The sequence below is a fragment of the Episyrphus balteatus genome, chromosome 3 (assembly GCF_945859705.1).
Source record: "Episyrphus balteatus chromosome 3, idEpiBalt1.1, whole genome shotgun sequence".
NCBI classification, from domain to species: domain Eukaryota; kingdom Metazoa; phylum Arthropoda; class Insecta; order Diptera; family Syrphidae; genus Episyrphus; species Episyrphus balteatus.
This window is the reverse complement of record NC_079136.1, coordinates 16347307-16375148: the sequence shown is the minus strand read 5'-3', so window position 1 is coordinate 16375148 and position 27842 is coordinate 16347307. Positions and strand designations below refer to the sequence as shown.

General features: G+C 31.9%; 5 protein-coding genes across 10 annotated transcripts in view; 2 read left to right on the top strand and 3 right to left on the bottom strand.

Annotated features, from left to right (window-relative positions):
* LOC129913271 (AN1-type zinc finger protein 6) overlaps positions 1 to 567 on the bottom strand; it is a 67426-nt gene extending 66859 nt beyond the window's left edge. The window contains exon 1 of one of the 2 annotated variants that reach the window (XM_055991859.1): positions 431 to 567. The gene's annotated coding sequence lies outside the window, so the exon portion shown is untranslated. The remainder of the gene's footprint in view (positions 1 to 430) is intronic. The other variant, XM_055991860.1, reaches the window with a different exon arrangement.
* A 1820-nt stretch (positions 568 to 2387) lies between these two features.
* LOC129913272 (translation initiation factor eIF-2B subunit alpha) lies at positions 2388 to 8025 on the top strand. Its single transcript, XM_055991861.1, has 5 exons — positions 2388 to 2523; positions 2582 to 2683; positions 2736 to 3102; positions 7512 to 7782; positions 7836 to 8025. Exons 1-5 carry the CDS (start codon positions 2481 to 2483, stop codon positions 7980 to 7982), a joined length of 930 nt encoding a protein of 309 aa, XP_055847836.1. The 5' UTR covers positions 2388 to 2480; the 3' UTR covers positions 7983 to 8025.
* A 232-nt stretch (positions 8026 to 8257) lies between these two features.
* Positions 8258 to 10494, bottom strand: LOC129913252 (heat shock protein 68). Its single transcript, XM_055991837.1, has one exon. It carries the CDS (start codon positions 10249 to 10251, stop codon positions 8329 to 8331), a length of 1923 nt encoding a protein of 640 aa, XP_055847812.1. The 5' UTR covers positions 10252 to 10494; the 3' UTR covers positions 8258 to 8328.
* A 5524-nt stretch (positions 10495 to 16018) lies between these two features.
* LOC129913253 (heat shock protein 68-like) lies at positions 16019 to 18342 on the top strand. The gene has a single exon (XM_055991838.1). The coding sequence runs from the start codon at positions 16194 to 16196 to the stop codon at positions 18114 to 18116; it is 1923 nt and encodes a 640-aa protein (XP_055847813.1). The 5' UTR covers positions 16019 to 16193; the 3' UTR covers positions 18117 to 18342.
* Positions 18343 to 20700: 2358 nt separating this feature from the next.
* The window catches only part of LOC129913250 (tyrosine-protein kinase Fer), a 114081-nt gene continuing 106939 nt past the window's right edge, over positions 20701 to 27842 (bottom strand). For 2 of the 5 annotated variants that reach the window (XM_055991830.1, XM_055991831.1), the window contains 5 exons: positions 23233 to 23607; positions 22869 to 23169; positions 22680 to 22808; positions 22430 to 22612; positions 20708 to 21225 (listed from right to left, as the gene is read on the bottom strand). In XM_055991830.1, the coding sequence (XP_055847805.1) occupies positions 21071 to 21225; positions 22430 to 22612; positions 22680 to 22808; positions 22869 to 23169; positions 23233 to 23607 (1143 nt within the window). In that variant the 3' untranslated portion in view covers positions 20708 to 21070. Of the gene's footprint in view, positions 21226 to 22429; positions 22613 to 22679; positions 22809 to 22868; positions 23170 to 23232; positions 23608 to 27842 lie in introns of all 5 variants that reach the window. The other 3 variants (XM_055991832.1, XM_055991834.1, XM_055991835.1) reach the window with 2 other exon arrangements.

Sequence of the window (27842 nt, the reverse complement as noted above, 5' to 3'; positions counted from 1 at the left end):
AATGATTGAACTCTTGTATGAAATTGATATTTTGTACAAAACAGTTATCCAATATATGAATTAACTTTAAATTACAATTTAACTTTAATTTCAATAAGAAAAATTGAAGAATTTAATGTTTAAAAAAAAAAACATTTATTTTGTCCACAAAATATTGAAACGGGGGGATGGGGGGGACGAATAAAATGGCCGCCACAATGGTGTCTCGTCGCCGTAGTCATTCGTTGTTCGCTGCAAATTGCATTCGATGAAGGGTCTCTCTCATATAAATTAAAGTGAAACCTTCAACACTACATAGTACATACATATATACATTGCGAACGGATGCGCCAAACTTTAATCGAAGATTTAACATGAATTTTTGATGGAAATTCATAGATATTTGATGAATATCAATTGAGAAAATGTTTAAATTGTATTTATTACTTACAATAATTGGAAGTGAACAATTGAAATCAATCAAAATGTCGAATTTCTTTCCAAATTACTATGACACAGCATATCAAACTACACCACTCACTTTTTTTTGTGTGCTTTACGATGTAAAAATTTACCGTAATGTCGAATAAGATCGTAGGTAATTTTTATTTTTTTATTTCATTGCGATGTTTTTTTGACAGATGGATTCAAAATGGAAGCTAGTTGTCAAAAATGTATGTTATCGATGTGTAATGGTACGGTTGCACTTAAAGCATTTTATAATACTTTAGGATGGGTCCACACTAGGTTGATCAACATGTTCAACATCAGTTCCAAATCGATAAAATCGGCAGATTTTATTTAAAATCAAAAATAAATCAATTTATTTTGCTCCATGGAATGCGAAAACATCTGATTTAACAGATTTTAATCAAAAATAAATAAATAATGGGAAACCTCCATAAGTTTTCAACAATAAACGCAACACTGTTAGTGCCTAGCTACACGGTGATTTTTCAATCGCCTAAGCAGTGAGTTTGTAGGCAAGAGGGATGAGGATTGAAGGGGGAAGATGCTCACGAAGGGTACTGAATTTTCTGAGGATAGTACCATTCCATTCCTAAATTTTTCCTCTTTTTGACGTTTGTTCCTAGAAAATGTAAAAGTGAAAAGTGATTGGGCACCACAGTGTGTAGCCACCTCATGTGATTTTTCAATCGATTGAAAAATCACTGTGTAGCCATTCCCTAATTGTTAAAACAGACGTGCACATTTTACCCTGCAGAAAAATAAAACAACACGGGCTCTTATGGGAGAAAAATCTGCATGCAGCGCAAAGCAAAATGTCTCTATTTCTTAATTCCATACCAAGTTTCATTGCATCCACAATAAGAAACAACAAAAATACAAAATACTTGCTATTTGGCATTACTGATATTGGCAGTTGACATAATCTTTCATTCAAAAATTCAAATAACGTTCGTTTTGATTTTCTTAAAATGGAAAAACTAATTGAATTTATAAAAAAAAAAAACATAACCATCTCGTTTTGCTTTATAAAGCCTGGTACGCTGCTCGCGCTAAATTTTAGCTGAGTTGAATACCCTTATTGAATTTAAGCCTGGTACGCTGCTCGCGCTCAATTTTAGCTCCCATACAAATTATCGAAAATTTTTAGCCAAGATAAAATCGATCCCATACAAGTTATCGATAACTTGTATGGGAATTTTATCTCAGCTAAAATTTAGCGCGGGCAGAGTACCAGGCTTTAAAAAAAAACTATTTGCATTGACCTACTATATATGGACTGCTAGTCGTTTGACTCATTGACCTACTAATATATGGACTGCTAGTCGTTTGACTTTTCCATACAAAAGCCTGGTACGCTGCTCGCGCTAAATTTTAGCTCCCATACAAATTATCGAAAATTTTTAGCCAAGATAAAATCGATCCCATACAAGTTATCGATAACTTGTATGGGAATTTTATCTCAGCTAAAATTTAGCGCGAGCAGCGTACCAGGCTAAAAATTGAAAAAAAAAAAAATGATTCCACATCTTTCTAGCTCTACTAGCGGTATAACCTTAGACGGCGAAAAAAGGAAACTTTTAGTGAATGACATCTGTCGTTAAAAGGTAGTGCTTTCTCTGTTTTTCTATATTTGTTCCTTTCGCACTTCGTCAAAAATGTTGCACTTATTCTCAGCTTTTTTTTAGGGCGCTAGTATCGCGAAGAAACAAGTGGAACCAACCTGAATATGCTTCTAGCAGTCCATATATATTAAGTCAATGCTATTTGTATAATTTTGTTTCGCAAATAAAAACAAAAACTGGCTAGTGTAGTTAGAACTTCAAATATAAAATGTGTACAACTCCTAAGAAAAATGTTATCGAAATATCGAACAAAATAACATAGAAAACTACTTCTGTATGCAAACCCAAGCAACAACAGTTGAAAACTAGCCGTAAGCCAACCAACAAAAAATTACCTGTCAACGACGACATTTACCCAAATATTTGTGAAATTGAAATCTCGTTTCTTTCCTATTTTTCATACAAAAAATGTCTCCTAAAAGTAAAACTCCCAATAAATCTAGCGATTTTGGTAAGAATATTAAAATCATATTCTAATTACATTTGTAAATTAAAGAAAACTCTTTTAGATGTCGTCCAATACTTCCTCAATCTCATGGAAAAAGACAAAGATCTAAATTCTGGAATAGCAGCTATCAAGACACTTCTCATGATCCTGGAAAAGAAACAATGTTTGTCCTATTTTGGTTTTAAAAACAAGAGTTAATTTAATCCATTTTCCAGTTGAAACAATTCACATTCTCCACGAAACAATGCGCAATGCTGTCGATGCAATGCGAAGAACTGACATTTCCATTGCTGCCATCGTCTCTGGAGGAGAACTCTTTTGTCGATTTATCACACTCAGTTTAGATGACAAGCATATGGAAGAATGCCGACAGATTATGTTACATCGTGGTAAGATTTTCTTAGCCAAACTGGAACAATCGAGAATGGTAATTGCCCGCCAGGCAGTACTTTTTGTTACCGATGGTTGCAGAGTGCTAACGCACTCCAGATCGAGAGTTGTATTGCAAGCTCTCATCACAGCTGCCAAGTCCAACAAACAGTTTCATGTTTATGTGACTCATGGAGGACCAGATAATTCTGGGTAAGTTTTACAAGCTTAATTTATTGTTGTCACAAGTTGGCTGGTCTTGTTTAAATAATTGTTTAAATGTTAACGTTATGGTATTTGAGTTTTAATAATATTTTGTTTGATTGCTTTTTGAAATCAGTTCCTATATCGATTGTAAAAATCAAGATCTTATGTTCCAGATTGGTACGATAGCGAAATCAAATGAGAGTACCCTTTAAGTACTTATTTTTTTGCACTTTTGAAGGTTTTGTGTTCTCACAAAAGTGTAAAAAAAAATTACTCCGGAGTAATTTTAGAACTACGGAGTACTCCGGATTTACTCCACATTTTGAGTCAGATTTAGGTACACCGATTTGCATACACACTCTTATGAATTTGAAGCTTGACATTTTAAAATTTTGTTTGAAAAGAGAAAAATGCGAAATTGGTTTCTTCCATTATTTTTGTTAATTCTTTACTTTTTCCAAAAACCGAATAAAAGAGTTTTTCAGTCAGTGTTCTTCATCAATAAAAAAAAAATCCTGTGCTAGACACAAAAAATCCCATTTTTTTTTCTGCGATGATGGGATGTTTTTATTTTACAATTACCAAACTAAGGGTGTGTGTCCATTAGGCTGAAAAAACCCGATCAGAAGTATAATGAAAAATATACCAAAAGTAAAACTAAGTCCGCTTCTGCACGAAGACGCAAAGCGCGAGACGCACATAAGAGCAAGGGAGAAATAAAGTTCGAAAAAAAGGGAAGGAAGATTATCTACCGTGAGTCTCCGGTAAAAAATTTTGTGACTCTTTTTGACGTTTGATCTTGTTCTTTTTTTGCCGTTCTGCTTTATTTTATTTCGTCGGTCGCAGAGTCTGCTTCTTCGGTTGTCTATTATTTGCGTGTATAGTAACGTTTTTAATTTATTCAAAAGTTTTCGTTGCACATAGACACCACTGGAGTGTTTTTTTTTTTTTGTATATTTTGGTGTTTTTTTCTTTAGAATTAAAATACATAGTCTGCTCCCATGGTATAAAAAGACAAGGTATGATCATTAGAGCCTCCATCTTACAAAATGGGGTAATAAGGTTTTGACGTTTGGCATTTGGCAAAGTCAAAAGCAACAACAATTTCGAAGACAAATTTGTTTACAACAACAATTTCAATGGGCTGGGCTGTCAAAACCTTAAGTAGCCATAAGTTTTGACAGTTCTCGATACTGAGTTTTTTCTAATGATCATACCTTCTCTTTTTATACCTCCTACACGAAGACGTAGGCGCACAAGATGCACATAAGAGCAAATGAAAAATCGATCTTTCTCTCTCCCTTGTTATTAAAATAATTTTTTTTTTTTTTTCAATTCATAAAATTTTTTCCCTAGGCCTGTTGTCACTATTTTTTTTTTTTCAAGGAAATTGCCCATTTTTGCCTTGTCACACACACAATTGCAAAAAAAAATTACTCTCAATATGTTCTATCACTCCAGAAAAAGGAGTAAAAATTTAGAGTACTCCTTAATAGAGTGAAAGAAAACGACATTAATCACTTGCAATGACCATTTTTGGACGTCTCTAAAATCCATTCTTCCGTACATAGAGCAAATTTTTTTTTTAAATTAAAAATTTATGGGTTGAAAAAGTATGATTTTGAACAAAATATCTTTTATTTTGATGTGATAAAATGTATTTTAAAGTCATTCAAACATTTTATCGCCAGTAATAAAGGTTACAGAACGGGGCACCAGGGCAAAAAAAAGAGTCCTTTTGAAAATAAATGTGTCCCTTAACTAACTACTACTACCTTAACTACTTAACTGGCGATTGGCCTATTTTTGCAAAAAAAAAAAAAAACGTACAAAAGTAAAATTTTGTTTTCCCAAAAAAATTTACAAACTAATTGCAAGCGCAATAAAAGTACACAAATTGTTTTTTAGGCCAAAAAATAAGATTTCTGCATCATTTGTTTTAATTCTTCAGCCCAAAAAAACTAAACAAAAATGCGATTGAATATAAAATGTTCACTTTTGTACTTTTTCACTTTTTGAGCCAATGTACTTAAGGCTTTATCAATTTTGTTTATTTCATTAAACAAGAACTTAACAAAAAAAAATTAATTGGCAGTTCACACGATATTATAATATCTATGTACTTGTTTACGAAAACAAATTCAATTACATTTATTTGATTTGCGTTTATTGTTCTTCTTAATAAACTCAGTATTCTTTGAATTGAAATGACTGTGGAAAAATGTATCCCTTTTCAAAAATATGCATCCCCGAATCCCATTGGAAAAAAAAAGAATCCCCGGGGACACTATTGTATCCTTGTGGTAACTCTGGAACAGATATCAATTTCAATACTTACTGTGAGTCAAAGGATATTTTTAATAGAATATCAAATTTAAGGTATCTTAATTATATTCAAAAGGTGCAAAGAGATCTGGAAATGAATCCAAATTTTTTTTAGAAATCTTGTCCTTACCCGTCTGCTTTTAAGTTAAATGACATTTCAAGTCATGACTATTTTCTAACTTTTTTAAAATTGCCTTCAACTGTAATACTGTGATACTTCAAACTGTGATACCTTAAATTGTGATTCCTCAATCTGTGATAAATCTTACAAAATGGCTCAAAATTTTGACCATTGTAAGGGAGGAATACATAGTCGTCACTCAAGTTGAGAAATATCATAAGCATTCGCTCAACCGAATCCTTATTCATATTCATGGTCATCACTGGTGTCGAAATTTTCAATTCCCTTGCCCGATTGCTTGAAATATTTCTCAACTTACTGGAGTTGAGTTGAGAATAATCTTAACTCGAGCAACGACTTTGAATTCCGCACTAAATCTTTTACATACATGACTGATATGAACTTATTTATTTTTTTTTATTTATTTGTTTTTTATTTCGTTATTGCTTAGTAACAGTAAGATACATACAATATCTTATAATTTAGTTATAAGCTAATTTTACTATTTGAGCAAGCATAATTTAAAAATATATAATTTTTCAAAAACTATTAAATCTAAACATTTCCTGCTGAATAATATTTTCTTAAATCCTTTCGCATTCTGTGTTGTGTTTTGTATTTCTTTAATGTATCGAGGTAAAGAGTTCCAAAGGCGTACCGAGTTTACGAAAAATGTCAATATTAAAAAACTTCAATATTAATATTGACAACATTTAAAAGTTTATATCTAACCTTGACAATAGCTGTATACCTGGTCCTGATGGTATACCGTCTATTAAAAAAAAAAAAAAAACTGTAGGTCAATAATTGTCATTGTCTTTATATCTATTCTTTTCAACTGTTCAATGTCTTCGTGTGTATTTCCATCTATTTGGAAAAGTTCTTTCATAATCCCTCAACATAAAAAAGGAAAAAAAAGTTAGTCTGGCCTATTGCCAGACTATATGTGAATCGTTATGTTTTCATGTGAAACCTTTTATTGTTCCTCAACAACATGGTTTTAAAAAAGTTCGCTCAACAGTAACATTCTTATTAGAATTGGCTGAAAATTGTATTGACTGTTTATTTTTTTTTATTTTAGTATTTTTTTTAAATTAAAAAAATTGGAATTTAGCGATTGCTTGGTGAGATGGATAAAATCTTATTTATTCGATAGAACCTACTCTATACTGTTTAATGGTTGCGAGTCAAACAAATTCAAGATCAATTCTGGAATTTCACAAGGTAGTCATTTGGACCCTATTCTTTTCATTTTATTTAGAAACGACTTGCCATCTATTATAAAATACTCCAAGTGTCTAATTTACGCTGGCTATGTGACATGACAATCTTCAAAACTATTTCAAATACTCGTGATTGTGAAGAACTACAATGTTACCTTAATTCGTTTTATGACTGGTGTACACGTAACTATTTGTTTTAAATTCGAATTTATTCAGCATATTAACTTTATTACCAATAATGCCAATTCTATTCTTGGTTGGATAAAGAGAAAGTCAAAAGAATTTTCCGACCCTTACGTTACAAAACAGTTGTTTATATCTTTTGTTCGTCCCATTTTAGAATATGCCTGTCTGGTTTGGTCACCACACATAAAAATATGCTTGAACAGGTACAAAGCTGATTTCTTAGATTTGCGCTCAGAGGACTAGGTTGGAATAATACTTATGATCTCCCACCTTACGAGAACAGGCTTAAACTTATTGACTTACCTAGTGTTGAGAACAGACGTTCCTTCGTGTTCATTGTTAAAATAATCAATGGTACAATAGAACCTTTGTACCTTCTGCCTAGTATTAACTTTAATATTCCTCAAAGAAACTTAAGGTATACATATACCGGAGAGCATACATATTGCAAGCTATTGTACCAATTATTAACAATTCTCTCCATTAAATAAAATTTTTAAATTAATATTAATAAATTAAGTTCTTTGGAATTCACACTTATTAACCGGGCTTAATTCTAGTTCCCAAATGTGCCGTGATCTTGAAAAAGCTGGAATCGAAACAACACTGATTCTTGATTCTGCGATTGGCTATGTCATGGAAAGTGTCGACATTGTGATGGTTGGAGCTGAGGGAGTTGTAGAAAGTGGTGGCATAATAAATCGAGTTGGTAGCTTCACGATGGGATTGTGTGCGCGAGAAATGAAGAAACCTTTTTATGTTCTGGCAGAGAGTTTCAAATTTACCCGACTCTATCCTCTGAATCAGCGAGATCTTCCAGATGAGTATAAGGTAAAGTTCTTTTTATTTATTTTGGAGAAACTTTTGATAAATTTTAATTTTAGTATCGAGCCAAGGACCTTAATGATGTTTCCAAAAGCCATCCACTTGTCGATTATACCCCGCCAGCTTATATCACTCTTCTATTCACTGACTTGGGTATATTGACTCCATCTGCAGTAAGTGACGAACTGATTAAGTTGTATATGTAAGCGAAGTTTGAAAAAAAAAATTTCGATGTAAATTTGTTGGCAATAAAATATTTTTTGTAATTTTTTGTTTTGGTGAGATTGTGAAAAATTTCAGAGAAGCAGTCATTTCTAGAACCATCTTTTACTCCGAAAATTTGCCCTGTAAACGACTTAATTCATAGTAGCAGAACAAGGAAACCTTCAAATTAAAAACACAGTTTTTTTTTTAATTTAACAACTTCGAGTATTTTTATTGGATTAAATCCCTTAAGTCTAATTACAGTTAATTAATAGGATAAATAGCGAGATAACTAAATGCTAGGCAGTCTAAAATTTCGAGATCATAGTTAAATTAAAGAGTTCATATTTAGTCAACTTCTTCGACAGTTGGTCCATGATAGCCGTTGCCATTTGCTTGCTGTTGGAACTGAGCTGATTGCGATCCCGCTCCACATCCAGCTCCTCCAGTGTGTATTTTCGTCATAATTGGACTGCAAATCTTTGTAGCTTCTTCCATCTTATACTCAAACTCTTCCTTCTCAGCTGTAGTATTGTCATCCAACCACTTGATGGTTTCATTGCAGCAATCCAGGGCCCTGCTCTTATCTGACTGGTCTAACTTGTTACCAGCTTGTTCGACTGCTTGTTTAACATTGAACACATAACCTTCTAGATTATTGCGTGCAGCAATTCGTTGACGATGTTTTTCATCTTCTTCTTGGTACTTCTCCGCCTCATTTACCATTCTATCGATTTCAGCTTGGGATAGTCGACCCTTATCATTTTTAATGGTGATATTCTTGGCTGCACCAGAACCCATCTCTTTGGCAGCAACATTCAAGATTCCATTGGCATCCAAGTCAAAAGTCACATCGATCTTTGGCACTCCCCGAGGTGCTGGTGGAATGCCAGTCAAATTGAATGTACCCAAAAGATTGTTATCTTTGGTCAGAGCCCTCTCTCCTTCGAACACTTGGATGGTCACAGCTGGCTGATTATCAGCATAAGTCGTGAAAGTCTTCGATTGCTTGCATGGAATTCTGGAATTGCGTTCAATCAGCTTAGTCATCACACCTCCGGCTGTTTCAATGCCCAGAGACAGAGGAGCTACATCCACCAATAAAACATCCTGAATCTCGCTACTCTTGTCCCCACTCAGAATGGCAGCTTGAATAGCTGCGCCATACGCAACAGCCTCATCCGGATTGATTGATAGATTAAGTGTCTTTCCATTGAAGAATGTCTGCAGCAGATTTTGCACCTTTGGAATCCTAGTAGACCCACCAACCAAGACAATATCATGGATTTGACCTTTATCCATTTTGGCATCTTTCAACGCTTTCTCCACTGGTTCCAGAGTCGAACGGAATAGATCCGAGCACATCTCTTCAAAACGAGCTCGACTGATCTTAGTGTAAAAGTCGATTCCCTCAAACAAAGCATCGATTTCAAGAGTCGCCTCTGTGCTGGATGACAATGTTCGCTTTGCTCTTTCAGCGGCTGTCCTCAATCTACGAAGAGCTCTTGGATTCGTCTTCAAATCCTTCTTATACTTTCGCTTGAATTCTTCTGCGAAATGATTAACCAACCGATTATCAAAGTCCTCACCTCCCAAATGAGTGTCACCAGCTGTCGACTTGACTTCAAACAAAGAACCTTCATCGATCGTCAAAATGGACACATCGAAGGTTCCTCCACCCAAATCAAAGATGAGAACATTTCGCTCTCCAGACAGATTCTTGTCCAAGCCATAAGCCAGTGCTGCCGCAGTCGGTTCATTAATAATTCTGAGCACATTCAAGCCAGCTATTGCTCCAGCGTCTTTAGTTGCTTGACGCTGTGAGTCATTGAAATAAGCTGGCACTGTGATTACCGCATCTCGAATAGTACTTCCCAAATAAGCCTCAGCGGTCTCTTTCATCTTCGTCAAAACCATTGAACTGATTTCCTCGGGAGCGAATGACTTTTGCTCCGCCTTGAACTCGACACTTATCTTTGGCTTACCGCAGTCATTGACAACTTTGAATGGCCAATGTTTCATGTCATCTTGAATCTTCTGGTCGTCGAACTTGCGGCCAATCAACCGCTTCGCATCGAAGACTGTGTTCTTGGGATTCATGGCGACTTGGTTCTTGGCAGCGTCACCGATAAGGCGCTCAGAATCTGTGAATGCGACGTAGCTGGGTGTTGTTCGATTGCCCTGGTCGTTGGCAATGATTTCTACTTTGCCGTGCTGGAAGACTCCAACGCAGGAGTAGGTTGTTCCCAAATCAATTCCGATTGCTGGCATTTTTTCTGTTTTCTTTTTACTTTTTAGTTGAAAATTAGACAAAGTGTTTATCACACTTTTCAGATGTTAAAATTATTAACAATGTCACTTTGTTGTTCTTTTAGCAAATATTTTACTGATTTTATACTTTATTACGAATACTTTTCTGCGATAATAAACAGAAACAAACCACTTTCTCACTTCTTTTTCAAACGTTCACTTTGATTATTTCAAATTGAATACTGAAGCGAAGAGAATTTCGGCGGCTATTTATATGATTTTTCATAAAAAGAGAAATTTCTCGAACCATTTTCTAGAGATTTGTAGAAAATTGTGGAAATAAACAAAGAGTATGCGAAAATAAAAAGATTCAAAACAAAAACAAAGAGGGGTAGTGCAGTATAAGAGAAAGGAAATACTTAATGCAATAAGCAAAAGTAAATGTCAAACCAAAGGAAAACAAGAAAAATAAATGGAATTCTCTTTCACCAATTGGAAGTGCAAAGCGTTGCCACAATATCAAAATTTAAAGCGGCAGATTTAAATTTTATGATAAATTTAGAAATTATTTATTTTACTAATTATTACTTATATTGAGAATAAAATATATTTATAACCAATTTAAAATATGTGTAAAACAAAAAAAAGATTCTAAGTATCTGAATATGTTTAATGTTTTCATATAAAAAGTTGAAAAATCAACCCATATTTGGTTGTTGTTATTGGTACGATTTTCCATAGGCTAGAATGTTGTGGATGTAAAGTAAAAATTCCACACAAACATATATGACTTTATGTATCGTCTTCATATTGATCTGTATCTGTTTTTATGTTTTCGCTCCACAAGTCTATAAATTGTGTTCAAAATACAATAGTTATAGCAGAAACACAGAAAATTTAAAGTATTCAATTGAAAACATAGCACAACATAATATTGTCTAGTATGATCGAAAGTTTTTTATCCCATTGCTATGCAATTTAATACTTATTCACTTTTAGTAGTAGTAGGGAAAATTCTCGATCATTCTGGGTCCTATACAACTGCAAGAGAAAGATGATAAAAATTCACAAATTTGGCAACGCTAATAAAGGAGAAAAATACTTGTCATTGAAAAGAGATTAAGTGCGAAGCAAAACCGAAGAGTATACTTAAACGAGAAAAATTAAGAGATATATACCCAACTAGCACAACAGCTTCTATAAATTCAGATCTCGCAGGTACTACTTTTTATACAGCTTGTATTGAACTTGCTTCAGAATTTAATTGCTTATAGAAGTTTGAACTTGTTTAACAATTTCTAATAAGTTGTTTAAATACTGTTAAAGAAACTTAAAAGAAAAAAGATTGTTTTTCGGAAAAGCCTGCTTAGTGAATTTATAGAAGCTTTACAGAAATTACCAAGTTAGTATTAGATTTTTGGTTTTGATATTGAATAATCTAGCTCGGACACTTTTTGGTTTTGACATTGAATAATTTAGCTCAGACATTTTTTTTTGACATTTCTGCTATTTGAACTGGTTAAGTTTTTGATTTCATTAATGAATATACTAGGATGGCCGAATGGGTTAAGTGGTGGACTGCCACCAAGTAGGTACGAAGTTCGATTCCTGGCTGTGGTAAAAAAATTATATACTTTTAATATTAATATCAATAGATCGACTAAAAACTAATGGAATAATATATATAATTTCAGGTCAAAAGATAAAATTCATGATTTAAAATCAAATAAAAACCAGTTAAAAAAGAATTCTTTTTTGTTTTCGTAGTTGTTTTTTTAATTTCGATAAGACATGTATTAAAGAGCTATACAAGCTCTTCCGAAGCTATCTGTCAAATCTCAAAGCTTCGATAGAGCTTCGGTAAAGCTTCGTTTAAAATCCTTATAGAGGGTCAAACTTGTATAACGTTCTCCTTTTTCCATGCCCAACAACCTTACTAAAGTTTAAAAGAAGCTGAATTGTAGCTTTTGTAATACCTTAACCGAAGCTGAAATGTTAGTTGGGTATACATCAAGAAAATTTCTATCCTGAAGAGCACAAGCAAATTATAGCTTATAGGGTTCGGATGTTTCAAATCGATTTTTAATTACACTTCTGACTCATAAATTGATTTCATATATTTTTGAACAAATGAAAAAAATGATGCGTAAAAAAGTAAAATGGGGGAAAGATTGAATTTGAAGGAAGAAATAATTATAACTATCTTGCATATTTCTTTAAAAATAAGTTTTTTCCTGTTATATTACTTGAAATACTCTTCTGCTCAAAATTAACATACGCTATTTTCTTCTTTAGTTAAACCCCTGTATCTTATTTAAAGTGGCGTTAAAATTCTTTGGTGTAGTTTTTTGTGTTGGCTTATTGCTTAGCAATTAATATCAACTAGTAAAAAAAAGAACCAAATTTAACAATTCAAGTCTAAAAATCGATATCAAAAAAATTTTTTGTTTTTTTTTTAAGAAAAAAAAAAAATGACTGTTCTTTCCAACAATTTTATTCAATACTTGGTATTGTTTCTAGCGCCTGTGACAACTTGGATTCGTCTGTTCTTTCCAGGAATTAACTTATGAAGATTTAGTTGTAACTCGTCTTTCATTGCATTGCAATGAGATAATTTCACAAGTTATGTATGTCATTTCTAATGTCAAAAGAATTTATTTTAGTATGAAATTCTAACTGATCTTATTCACCAATTTATATATAGACTTACACTCTAATGAAAACAGACTATTAGCATAGAACATAAGAATTGAAATAATAAAGCTGAATTTTGATGTTGTTTACCATGATAGTCCTTCATTTATGCATATGATTTCAAAAGTTAAGGAGTTATACCTAGTTTTGCATATTTTGAATGTACATATATATAAGAATGTTGTCCGCAAATTTCACATTGATACAGAAATTAGTTTCCGAGAAAATACGTATTTGTGAAGACTTTTTAACTAAGTTTACATGGCTCCAAAAATTTTTAAACGCGTTTCTTTCGAAACTGTGTTTTCAAAGTCGGTGAGCATAATTTTCCCGAAACGGCTGGAGTGATCGGCTTGCAATTTTTATACAACTTTCTTATATACTTTTGTCAGGTAATGACCGAAGAAATAAGGTGTTTGACAATAATTCGATTTTTTAAGCCACTTTAAAGTGTAAATTTTCGTGAAAAACGATTTTTTTGTTTGGGAAGCCGCCATTTTGTCAAAAATCAAAATTTTGACTATTCCTATTGCATTCGTCTATCCTGGAAATGAATCGTTTGGTTTTTAAATTTTAGGTGATTTGGATCAGAAATATCTTGTTCACCGCCAGACACCTTTTTTTGGAGGTCGTCTAGGAGATCTACTACAAATATAACGGTACCCACTATTTTTTTTAAATACACAGCGAATTCTTTTAATACATTAAATTTGCTATATGTACATGTATTCTTTATTTTTATATAATTAAATGCCTCTTCACAAAAAATCCATAAAAAAAAACGTTTTTTTTTTCACTTACAACTAGATATAACCCTTTAAAAGAGAATTCTAAAAAAATTCATTGAAAACACATTTTTGAATAAGAAAGGCAAAAGAAATCATATATTACCCGTAATATAAAACAGGAAAAAACTTATTTTTAAAGAAATATGCAAGATAGTTATAATTATTTCTTCCTTCAAATTCAATCTTTCCCCCATTTTACTTTTTTACGCATCATTTTTTTCATTTGTTCAAAAATATATGAAATCAATTTATGAGTCAGAAGTGTATTTAAAAATCGATTTGAAACATCCGAACCCTATAAGCTATAATTTGCTTGTGCTCTTCAGGATAGAAATTTTCTTGATGTATCAAGGGGCACGGTAGTGCCCAGCCAAGTTCTCTAGCAACTTTGGCACTACACCCTTATTTACAGGAAACAACTCAGGCCATTTTCGACCCCCCTCTAACTTCCACACCAAATATGCTAGAAATTTAAACTCGCTACATTTGTTGAGCTGGTCAAAACCAAACACCTCACAAAATTTCAACCTCCTACGATGAGTAGTTTCTGAGATATAGGGCTTCAAAAATAGCAAAAAGCGTAACTGACTCACTGACTCACTGATTCACTGACTCACTGACTCACTGACAGATCATCAAAATTATGGAGAACTTCCCGATATCGTAGAAACTTGAAATTTTACACGATGATAGACTTGTGGTGTATACAAAGGAAAAAATCGAAAATTTGAGATATTCAATTCAGGGGGCGTGGCATCCGCCCATTTCCGCTGAATTTTCATCAAATATTATAGAGCACTTCTGATTATCGTAGAATCTTGAAATTTGGTAGAACGGTAGAGCTGGTAGTTTATACAAAGGAAAAAATTTAAAATTTGAGAACTTCAGCCAGGGGGCGTGGCAACCGCCCCCATTTTCACTGAATTTTCATCAAATATAGAGATTTTCAATTCTACAGCCATACCTTGCAAAAAGTAGTGAAATCACAACAAAAACATACTGTTAAAAAAAGAGCCAAGTTCTCCTATGTTGAAATTATGCTGGCACAAAAAGTACTGAGATGTAAAAGTGTACCAAGTTCTAAAGTTTGGGTTCAAATTCGTATCAATAAAATTTTGATTGTTTACTTGGCAATTTTTGAAATAACTTTAAAAATCGATAATTAAAAGAAAAATTGTCAAGAGAACAATCAAAATTTTATTGATACGAATTTGAACCCAAACTTTAGAACTTGGTACACTTTTACATCTCAGTACTTTTTGTGCCAGCATAATTTCAACATAGGAGAACTTGGCTCTTTTTTTAACAGTATGTTTTTGTTGTGATATATATCTCTTAATTTTTCTCGTTTAAGTATACTCTTCGGTTTTGCTTCGCACTTAATCTCTTTTCAATGACAAGTATTTTTCTCCTTTATTAGCGTTGCCAAATTTGTGAATTTTTATCATCTTTCTCTTGCAGTTGTATAGGACCCAGAATGATCGAGAATTTTCCCTACTACTACTAAAAGTGAATAAGTATTAAATTGCATAACAATGGGATAAAAAACTTTCGATCATACTAGACAATATTATGTTGTGCTATGTTTTCAATTGAATACTTTAAATTTTCTGTGTTTCTGCTATAACTATTGTATTTTGAACACAATTTATAGACTTGTGGAGCGAAAACATAAAAACAGATACAGATCAATATGAAGACGATACATAAAGTCATATATGTTTGTGTGGAATTTTTACTTTACATCCACAACATTCTAGCCTATGGAAAATCGTACCAATAACAACAACCAAATATGGTTTGATTTTGAAACTTTTTATATGAAAACATTAAACATATTCAGATACTTAGAATCTTTTTTTGTTTTACACATATTTTAAATTGGTTATAAATATATTTTATTCTCAATATAAGTAATAATTAGTAAAATAAATAATTTCTAAATTTATCATAAAATTTAAATCTGCCGCTTTAAATTTTGATATTGTGGCAACGCTTTGCACTTCCAATTGGTGAAAGAGAATTCCATTTATTTTTCTTGTTTTCCTTTGGTTTGACATTTACTTTTGCTTATTGCATTAAGTATTTCCTTTCTCTTATACTGCACTACCCCTCTTTGTTTTTGTTTTGAATCTTTTTATTTTCGCATACTCTTTGTTTATTTCCACAATTTTCTACAAATCTCTAGAAAATGATTCGAGAAATTTCTCTTTTTATGAAAAATCATATAAAATAGCCTGCTAAATTCTCTTCGCTTCAGTATTCAATTTGAAATAATCAAAGTGAACGTTTGAAAAAGAAGTGAAAAAGTGGTTTGTTTCTGTTTATTTATCGCAGAAAGAAAAGTATTTTAAATCGTAATAAATTAAAATTTTTGCTAAAAGAAAAACAAAGTGACATTGTTAATAATTTTAACATCTGAAAAGTGTGATAAACATTTTGTCTAATTTTCAACTAAAAAGTAAAAAGAAAACAGAAAAAATGCCAGCAATCGGAATTGATTTGGGAACAACCTACTCCTGCGTTGGAGTCTTCCAGCACGGCAAAGTAGAAATCATCGCCAACGACCAGGGCAATCGAACAACACCCAGCTACGTCGCATTCACAGATTCTGAGCGCCTAATCGGTGACGCTGCCAAGAACCAAGTTGCCATGAATCCTAAGAACACAGTCTTCGATGCGAAGCGGTTGATTGGCCGCAAGTTCGACGACCAGAAGATTCAAGATGACATGAAACATTGGCCGTTTAAAGTTGTCAATGACTGCGGTAAGCCAAAGATAAGTGTCGAGTTCAAGGCGGAGCAAAAGTCATTCGCTCCCGAGGAAATCAGTTCGATGGTTTTGACAAAGATGAAGGAGACCGCTGAGGCTTATTTGGGAAGTACCATTCGAGATGCTGTTATCACAGTGCCAGCTTATTTCAATGACTCACAGCGTCAAGCAACTAAAGACGCTGGAGCAATAGCTGGCTTGAATGTGCTCAGAATTATTAATGAACCGACAGCGGCTGCTTTGGCTTATGGATTGGACAAGAATCTGTCTGGTGAACGAAATGTTCTCATCTTTGATTTGGGTGGAGGAACCTTCGATGTGTCCATTTTGACGATCGATGAAGGTTCTCTGTTTGAAGTCAAGTCGACAGCTGGTGACACTCATTTGGGAGGTGAGGACTTTGATAATCGGTTGGTTAATCATTTCGCAGAAGAATTCAAGCGAAAGTATAAGAAGGATTTGAAGACGAATCCAAGAGCTCTTCGTAGATTGAGGACAGCCGCTGAAAGAGCAAAGCGAACATTGTCATCCAGCACAGAGGCGACTCTTGAAATCGATGCTTTGTTTGAGGGAATCGACTTTTATACTAAAATCAGTCGAGCTCGATTCGAAGAGATGTGCTCGGATCTATTCCGTTCGACTCTGGAACCCGTGGAGAAGGCTTTGAAAGATGCCAAAATGGATAAAGGTCAAGTTCATGATATTGTCTTGGTTGGTGGGTCGACTAGGATTCCAAAGGTGCAAAATCTGCTGCAAACATTCTTCAATGGAAAGACACTTAATCTATCCATCAATCCGGATGAGGCTGTTGCGTATGGCGCAGCTATTCAAGCTGCCATTCTCAGCGGTGACAAGAGCAGCGAAATCCAGGATGTACTCTTGGTGGATGTAGCTCCTCTGTCGTTGGGCATTGAAACAGCCGGAGGTGTGATGACTAAGCTGATTGAACGCAATTCCAGAATTCCATGCAAGCAATCGAAGACTTTCACGACTTATGCCGATAACCAGCCAGCTGTGACCATCCAAGTGTTCGAAGGAGAGAGGGCTTTAACCAAAGACAACAATCTTTTGGGTACATTCAATTTGACTGGCATTCCACCAGCACCTCGAGGAGTGCCAAAGATCGATGTGACTTTTGACTTGGATGCCAATGGAATCTTGAATGTTGCTGCCAAAGAGATGGGTTCTGGTGCAGCCAAGAACATCACCATTAAAAATGATAAGGGTCGACTATCACAAGCTGAAATCGATAGAATGGTAAATGACGCGGAGAAGTACCAAGAAGAAGATGAAAAACATCGTCAACGAATTGCTGCTCGCAATAATCTAGAAGGTTATGTGTTCAATGTTAAACAAGCAGTCGAACAAGCTGGTAACAAGTTAGACCAGTCAGATAAGAGCAGGGCTCTGGATTGCTGCAATGAAACCATCAAGTGGTTGGATGACAATACTACAGCTGAGAAGGAAGAGTTTGAGTATAAGATGGAAGAAGCTACAAAGATTTGCAGTCCAATTATGACGAAAATACACACTGGAGGAGCCGGATGTGGAGCTGGACCGCAATCAGCTCAGTTCCAACAGCAAGCAAATGGCAACGGCTATCATGGACCAACTGTGGAAGAAGTTGACTAAAAATTTAATCTCATTAATGATCAGTATTCAATAATATTAATAACTAAAATTTTTATATTGTGATCCCAAAGAGAATTTTAATCTTTGTTCCTAAAAAAATAATCAAAAGACTAAATAATTATTATTTAAGTTAGTTTTGGTAAATATTATCCTTTTTTTTTTATTCAATAAACATTTGTTAAAATATAGTTTTAATAATAATAATAATATTGTTATGTTATAAATTAGAGGAAAAATGAATAAAATAAAAATATTACTCGAAAAGAGTTAAAATAAATTTAAAGTGTTTTTAATTTACTTTAAATTAACAGCTTCTTTTTTCTGAAAGTAGTTAGGTCGATTTATTACTTTGATAATTGTTGGGGTCTTAATGTCTGGGAATATCGCAAAAAAAGATAAATATTCACCAACTACTCTTGGAACTAACCTTTATGTATGAGAAGTTCACACTTAATCAGGAGTGCCAGCACACAACTTGTGGCTGGACCTAATATGCTTAAATCTAGGGTTCTCCATTGAAGACTTGATTGAATCAAAATTTCGATACTCGACTGTAGCGAACACACCCTAAAATTGGTTTTATCTGTTCATATATCTCGGTGGATTGTTTTTTGATATGCTTGTTTTAAACTCATGCAAAAAAAAAATTAATCTGTATTAAATTGAGCGGATTTTTGTTTAAGACTTCCGGCTTAAAATAATTAACTTCTTGCACCTAAACTAATCTTATTATTTTAAGAAAATACATTTATCTAAGAAGAGCATCATCTTTATTCTAAGCTCTTATTTTACTCTGTGCTTTGGTAAATCTCTTCAATTATGCTGTACAATATTTTATTAAAATATTTTTGGAGAGCTGGTAGAGGATTCTAATAAAGAACAAGTTAATATCCGTTTAAGTTGAAAATTAAAAGTTGATGTATTGCAGATATCGCCTTTCCTTTTTTTCCTGAATATACAACATATTTGTTACAGTTCTCAAATGGGCCTTAAGAGCTACATACCATAGAGTCAACTTCGCATTATCAATTAAACCAACAAAGGTCAACAGTTCTGATAAGTTGCTCGACAATAGAACAATTCAATAAAAGTTACGTATACACCACAGTGACCCTCTGACAGAAATATGTAATATAAAACATGATTGTCAAAGTTATGGAAATGTTCATTTGAAATTTTACTTATTGGGATCTAATATATTGGATCCCTTTGTGATATGATAATCATATTTTATTGGTAACTCAGTACATTATCATCTCTGATATCATTTTACACTCAACACAACAAAAACAATTGGTTTTATTTATTTGAACAATTAAAACTTATAAGTCTAGCAAACAAGTTTACTCTGTAAACAAGGATTTTTGCAGTCAGTTACCAATAAAATACTGGTACTTATAAACTTATCCCAAAAAAAGCATTGAGTGTTTTCCCACTATCATAAAAAGAACCATACAACAAATTGGCAGATTTTGTGTACTACCGATGGACGAAGAAAAAACTTTTTGTAGTATGAAGTTTTGATATGGATGCTATACAACTAGATAGAAATAAAACTACTTAAGTATTCCAGAACAACAACAATACATCCGGATAAGAACTGCGTTTCAGTAAAAAGTTTCCTTCTTCTTTTCACTCTTTGAAGATATCGATACCTTCCCGTAAGAATGTATTAAGCGACATTTCTTAAATTGTTCAGCAAACGCAAAAAACAACCATATTTTAGTAAAGAAATGTATGCGATACACAATTTCATTTTCTCTCTAGTTTTATTTGCATACATGATAGAACAACCAAAATTGTACCAAAACGTACAGCTTAACCCATAGTATATTTCCACATCAAAAAGTCATTTTCGAAAAAAATGTCGCTTAATACATTCTTACGATATGTTTTAGGTTTGCCATACTCATGTTATATGACAACAAATACTCGAATTTTCGTTTTCACTTTGCAAATAGACATTATTCTCAATAAAACGAAAAAAAAACGACTTAATATGTTTATTTACTGATTTATTTGAATATTAAAAAATAATAATGTACATTTTCTTACAAGACTAGTTAAAAAATCCATTTAATTATTTGTATTTTTAAGCTAATAATATACTTAAGCATACTTATATTTTTTTTTTATTAAATCAAAAAAACAAGCATAGCTTGAAAAAAAAAAACATTTAATTATAAATTCTTTCGTTGGACTTGAAACTCATAAGTGCAAATTATACATACTTTTCTATTTTTATTGAATTAAACTTAATAAATAATACTCTATTTTCAAAAACATTATAAACAAAAAATTTTAATTATATTTAATTTTTACATCAACAATTTTCCAATAAAATTTAAACTTAAATTCATTTAATTTTTTTATTATTATTATTAATTGACATTATGTAGGGTTAAAATATTCATAAAATAATTAAATACACAAAAATTTTCATTTCGATAAAATGGAAAGAAAACTTTAATAATAACTTAAACATAACAAAATTACATAGCAAGGCCAAGATTATATCGTTAATTGTTTTAAATTAAATTATTGATAATTGAAATAATTCAACATAGCACTAAATAATACAAAATATATATATTTTTTTTTTGGCACATTGAGCTTTATTTCATAAAGAATAAATGAAACTCAAGTTATTTTCCAATAAAATATTTTTCTCATGCAAAATACTTTATATTGAAAACTACAATAATTATATTATAATTAAAATAATGAATTAAATATGAAATAAATTTAAGTGATTAAAAGTTGAATTGTTATGATGAGTTTGTTCGTTGTAAGAAAAAAACTATGCAAGTATTTTATGTAGATATTTTTCTTTGTTAAGGCTATTTTATTTTTATTATAAGATTATGTTTTTTTAGGGATAGATTGTTGTTGAGAGACGGTATTTTAATAAATTAAGACACATTGTGACAAAAGCATTACATTATATAAGTGGATTAATTGCTATTGTTATCATATCGGATAATCAGTGCATCGACGACATTAAATATTTCGTCAAAATGTGGACGAGATTCGGCTTCAGCAGCCCAGCATTTAAGCATTAGACGGTACATCTCTGGTGGTGTATTCTCGGGAGCTGGCATTCGAAAACCTGTTGAATAAAAGAAAACAAAAATAATTCAGTTGATTGTTTTTAAAATGACAAATAATGATCCTTTTAAAAAATATCCGAACTGTTAGAGCTCTATAAAGTCTTAGATATTATGAGAGAACTTTTAAAAATGAGTTTATATTCATACTGTGGTTAAGTTGCCGAAAATATGGCACTTTTGAAGATTTTACTATTTACTGTATTCAGAGAAGAATTAAAAACATCAGTTATCGAACAAAAAATCACCAATAAATTAGTCTACTGCTCATATTAAGGAGGAGTAATTTCATGTGACAGGACCTATGATGCAATTGGATAGTGGATAATAACACCATTTTGGTTGTTCGGAGATGAAACATTGTAAGAAAATTATAACAATTAAAAAATATAACATTCCCACAGTTTAACTTTGCACAATAAAAAAAAATTATTACACATACGCCATAGTGACCGCTTTAATTTAAATTTTGAAAATTGTTGATAAATTTAAAATAAAATGCTTAAATGATACAAAATTGACTATGTTTTTATGTGAAAGAATCAAATCAATAAACACTCCCAAGGAAATGGTGGAGTATCGAACCGATAGGTATAAAGTGTTGAACTAATAATTTGTCAGAAAAAAAAAGAACTATTCTCAAACTTAAATAACTATATAAATAATGTCTGTTTTAACTCTGTCGGGCACGTGACGTTATTTGTCTGTACGTGACAGACTATATAATAAGATATTAACTAAACCTGAGGAATGCGATGTTTTGGTTTTCACTTAAAACTTTGTTTATTCAATTATAGGGGAATTATATTCAAAATGTTTGCATATAGCAAAAAATTATTGCATAAAATAAGAACACGACAAGTGGTTTTGTTGGAAAGAAAACTCAACCTAATCAGTTCGCAACCACCGTGTTCTGTTGGAAATTGACTCTTTTTATAAGATTTAGCATTGTAAAAAAATCTTAGAATCATTCACCAAATGTATCAGTTAGCCCCAAATAAATAAATATTCAATCAAAGTAAGATAAAAAAACCTATTTTTCTACTTCCTACCTCAAACTTCTTCATCTTAGGTATTTGACTCAATTTATTCAAAAAATAAACAAAATAATAGTTTTTTTTTTCACTTAAATTGCCCTCAGCCCAAAATAGCAGATATCTTCTGTGGTAATTTTTGAAAATTTCTGACTAAATTCGCATGACTTACCAGTATCGATACGCTCTCTAGCCCGTGAATTACTCATTCCAGAATAAGGTGTATCGCCCTTTGAAAATATTTCCCACATCAAAATACCATAAGACCAAACATCACATAAGCAAGTATATTTTCCAAAGTTCAAAGCCTCCGGGGCAGTCCATTTAACTGGAATCTGTTTCATTCCATCGGAAACTAATAAACAACAAAGAAAACAATGTTTTAAAAAAAAACTTATATCATACAAACTATCAATGTTTACCAATGTACTCTTCTTCTTCTCGGGACATTCCGAAATCAGAAATTTTCACTGAATTTTCTAAATCGATAAGACAATTTCTAGCTGCCAAATCACGGTGAATGCAATTCTTTGATTCAAGATATCGCATACCTAAGAAAATAAATGAATTTCAGTAAACGTTTTCGAGTGATAAAATTTATTCATCCATACCGGCTGCAGCATCTCTACACATTCCCATCAATTGTCTTGTCGTTAAAGAATTGGAATTCTTTCGCAAAAAATTCAACAATGATCCACCGGGTACAAGTTCCATAACAATCATTATGGGTTGCTTTTGTACGCAGATTCCTATTAACTTAACGATATTCGGATGATCATATTGTTTAAGAATACGACCCTCTTGGAGGAATTTCCTCTTTTGTTCGTCTGGCAGCGTCATTCGACAGGTTTTAACAGCAACGTCCTGTTTTGTAGACTTGAGTTTTGCTTTGTAGACATCACCAAAATTACCCTAAAATTAATGTCGACAGTTTTTTAGTACTTAAGTACTAAATTTTTTTAAATAATAACCTACCCTTCCAATTTTCTCCAGTAGCACCACATCATCATTACTCAACTCCCAACGTTCCCGACATATTGGTCTTCTTAGAATTGCTCCTGATTTAACTGTCACTGGCAACTCTGATTGATACTGATGCATAATGAGTTCCTGTATGCTTGGGAATGGTGGTCCTTCGAACCGGAAGTGTCCATCAACTGTTGTTTGCACAATAAAATGCTTATGGCCATTCCAACAGACACTGAGAACAATTTGACTTTCTTCATTGCGAATTGTTTCACGGACCAAAAAGTCACCATCGTTGTTGAGTAGACGTACGACTTCTTCACGAGGCAGAACACCATGGAACCATTCTTCTTCGTATAGTGGACGGTTCGATGACAGGGACATCTATAAAGAATACATTTTTTTATAAGTTCAAATATAATTGTTTGTTTGAATAAAAATATTTACAAAACTAGTGCAAGTCTTAAAGTCTTATAATAAAGGTGCATACAACTCAAAACTTTTCAAGTGTGTTTGTGTTTTAACAATGCTAACATGCTTCAGTGTGAAATTAAAAAAAAAAAAACAGTTATAAAAGGAAGGAAGCAACCACAAGAAATACTTACAATATGTAGTTTGAAAAATTCCACTAAATAAATTAAAATTAAAGTTTGTGTAGAAAAAATTAATAGGTGCCACAGTTTTCGAACGAAAAATTTAACAAAAAGTTTCAAAAAATAATCAATATGATTCTTTCAAAAACCTATATCTTGAGTTCTATTAGTTGGATCTTCAATATTGCGATCTTCAGCTTGCTTCAGGGCAATTTATAGAGAATACGAGCTAATTTCATCAATTTTAAATTTCAATTTGTCCTACCATTGAATAATTATATATAGAAGTGACACCGATAGTTTCTAGCGCCACAGAATTTTATTTTTTTCGGCAATCAGATGTACTAAAAAATGTCCAGAGAGAATGGGACTTGTCCTAGAAAATTATATTTCCAAAAATTTGTTTTTAAAAAAGGAAATTTCACTAATACAAACATTAGAAAACAAATATCAAATAAAAATAAAACATATCGACATGTCGACATCCTAAATTAGAAAAAAAAAATAAGGAAATTTAACTCACACATAAAACATAAAACAAATATCAAACAAAAATAAATCTTATCGACACATCGACATCCTATAAATGAAAAAAGAAAATATGGAAATTTTACTCATACATACAAAATTACACAAATATCAAACAAAAATATTGAAAAGTTATTTGACATTATAAATGTATCCATAGTAACTCGAAACTAAAAACAAAACATTTATATTAACGACGAGAATTTGAACAAAATTAAATAATTATTGGTGTATATCCTAGGCACGTTATAGCTTATAGGGCATGAAAGTTACACTTATTTCAATAGTCCTATTAGCGTAGGTGACAAGGTGATTGCTCTTTACTTTTGCTCTTTGAGTTCGTATCCCCACAGAGATTGCTATTTTTTTATATTATATATTTTTTTGGCAATATTATAAATATATAAAAACTCCACCTGATAACTTTACTTCATGACAAATAAATTTGTGCCAAAGAAATCTGAGTAAGAAGTTTTATTCACAAAAACTTATAATTAGTAAATTTTATTTTCTACGGGCCTTACCAATAATCAAATTTAAGGCTGACTTAAATATTTAACTGAATTATATATATTTCACCCTACCAATAAACAATTTAATACTCAGGTACAAGGCTAACGCTCGGCTAAATTTAATAGTTGAGTTTCATAACGAGTGCAGCTTTTAACCTGAGTTGTTTTTATACACTAGTCCAAAAAGTTAAAGGAACAAAGCAGAATTCCAACAAGTACCTATTCAATTTGATTTCTTCTACTAAGAAAGATTTGTAGAAAAAAAATTTCAAAATCGTTGGAACCTTATAAATAAATTAAAACAAAAAAAAATCAAAAATAAAATTGGTATGCAATTTCGTAGAAATCACTATTCAACATTCAAAACTAAAATGTAAAAAAAAATTAATTTCCGGTTTTCGAAAATTTGATTTTTCAAAAAAAAGTGTTCAATTTTTTTTATCCAAAAACTATTATTTTTCCAAATTGTCTTTCTGTTTTATATTCAAACTATATAAATATTTAAACCATATAAAAATTCTTTAAAATTGAATTGGCAGTTTGGCAGAAAATCAGATTTGAAAAAAAAACGGTTCTACGGTAGGTTAATAATAATTTTAAAACATTTCCATGATTGCCCAAAAACTATTTTATAATTTTTTTAAACAAAATTACTGGTACCGTTTTCGAGAAAATAAAACATTTCCGAAATTGGTATATGGCAGGTATCGTTATTTCTGGTAAAAAAAATTAGTTCTAAAAACCCCTCTGGAGAGTCTCCAAAAAATACTTCATACCAAGTTTGATGTTAATCGGTAGATCCGTTTAGCTATAGACAGACAGACTGACAGATGAACAAAAAAATCTACTATTAGTATTCTCCAATGGAACAGGGCTATAGTAATGCAATATCTGATTGTTATCTCAACTTTTTTTTGTGAGAATGCATAGCTTGACTATATAGTATCATGACAAAATAAAGAGCATGTAAAAGCTACATTCTTCTAGTTTTAGAATATTAGAACCAAATATTTTATTTCAAATGGTGAAATAGGAAAATCATTGGAACTATCCAAAACCACATTTTCATACATTTGCGATCAAAATAGACCTTTTTACAGTTTTTTTTTTCAAATAAACTCAAATTCTTGTGAGTTTATTTCAACATTTTATTAATTATTATCGTTTAAATTTTAGATTAAAAAAAAATTAAAAACAGAGAAAAGTATCCAAAAATGGTACGAAAAGATTTTTTTTCCAAAATTTAACATTTTGTAAAAACTGCAAATTTGAACAAAGCCGTAAATCCAAAGTTCTTGTTTGCATACATAAATCATTTTAAGCAAATAATCGAGATAGTTTCGTATTGTATTAAAATATTTGAAATATGCATTAAAATACTTTAAAATAATGTGTAATATGGCCATATTGTATGAACTTGATCCTTACCTACTCTTGCATATGGGGTTTAAGAAAATAGTAAGTATATGCTACAGTGCATGCAGACAACATTTAAATAATGTGAACTACAGCTAGATATTATTACAAAAAGCACCCTAGTCAAAATTAAATAAACTCTCTATAGTTGAAGAAAAATCTTCTTGTCGTTAATAAAAACAGAAAAACAAAATCCTTTCAAATATACATAAGAATCAAACATTCAAAAATAAATGTTCAATACAAAATATTACAAAAATTAAAAATAAATTCAATTTGAATATTACAGAAACAAAAATAAACAAACACACTTCTAACACAAAACAAAACTAATACAAATACACCAAATATAAATAATATAGTAGTTGTGGTTACTTAGTAACCAAAAGTCCTTTTAAGGAATTTTTCGGCCATCGAATACACAATCCTAAAACGATTGTGGCGCCACTCTTGTAACGATTGTAGCGCCACCCCTCAAACAAAGCGGATGTTTTTTCCGGTGTCACTTCTATATATAATTATTCAATGGTCCTACACACATATCATTCTCAAAAAAACACTTTAATCACTTAGGACAAAACGACAGCATTGTACGAATAGACGACAATAATCTGGTTCTAAATAGAATCTCAGTGCATTAGTTCGAGATGACTTGAAAGATCACCCCCCTAAAAAATGGAAGCCACATGAAAGTGCTTGATCTTGGTCTCATGGACGACTAGAGACACTACAAAAACAATCATGAACGATGTACCTAAATCTTACGAGCCAGAAATCTGTGCGACAGTGCAGTTATACAGATGTTCTTAAATGAATTTTTAAGACCGATAAAAATAATTGCAGGACCTTGCATCAAAAGAGGTACAGCTTCATTTTTCAAATTTAGACAGATTCAAACTTAAAAAATTGGTAGTATGTGTATCTACTAGAGTGGGCCGAAAAACACTTTTTTTTTGAATTTCAAATCGCAATAGCGCGGAAAAGTTGAAAATGGTGAAGACTAATAAGGGTTAAATCAACATAATCAAAATCAGTTCATATCTTCCGGTCGCGCATCGGCTCTGAAGTATGAAAAAATTTAAAATAAAAAAAAATGGTATTTATACAAAAAAAATTTTACCACAATAACATATTATTTTTTGAACATAATAACTTTAGAAAACTTTCATATGAGCTAAATATTAAGTAGAAAAAAAAATTGGCTCAAATTGGTTAAGGACTTCGGTGGCGCATGTGTTTCAAAATTTGTCAAAAATGGCAAAAATCATATTTTTACGACATTTTTTTCTTTTTTATAAATTCAAAAGTCGAACATCTGTTTTTCATCAATTTAGCTAAATTTTTAGCTTATAAACAGTTTCGCAAAACAAGATTCTATAAACGCTTATTCTGACCGCCATTTTGGGACCACCATTTTGAGTAAACAAAAAGTTGGTAGCTCTTCGTATTTCTTATACTTCAGTGTACTAAATTTCATGACTTTTCATCAAGATATGGCCGTGAAAAATAATTTGAAGCCAAAAAGCACCAAAGGCTCCACTGTGCGGCAAAGAGAATAATAAATAGCCAA

What these genes read in the sequence shown, in the direction of transcription:
- LOC129913253 (XM_055991838.1), top strand. Translation starts at nt 16,194, where the DNA reads ATGCCAGCAATCGGAATTGATTTGGGAACAACCTACTCCTGCGTTGGA.
- LOC129913252 (XM_055991837.1), bottom strand. Translation starts at nt 10,251, where the DNA reads ATGCCAGCAATCGGAATTGATTTGGGAACAACCTACTCCTGCGTTGGA.
- LOC129913272 (XM_055991861.1), top strand. Translation starts at nt 2,481, where the DNA reads ATGTCTCCTAAAAGTAAAACTCCCAATAAATCTAGCGATTTTG. An exon ending in CAATAAATCTAGCGATTTTG is followed by an intron (nt 2,524 to 2,581) that starts GTAAGAATATTA and finishes AAACTCTTTTAG; the next exon opens with ATGTCGTCCAATACTTCCTC. An exon ending in GATCCTGGAAAAGAAACAAT is followed by an intron (nt 2,684 to 2,735) that starts GTTTGTCCTATT and finishes TCCATTTTCCAG; the next exon opens with TTGAAACAATTCACATTCTC.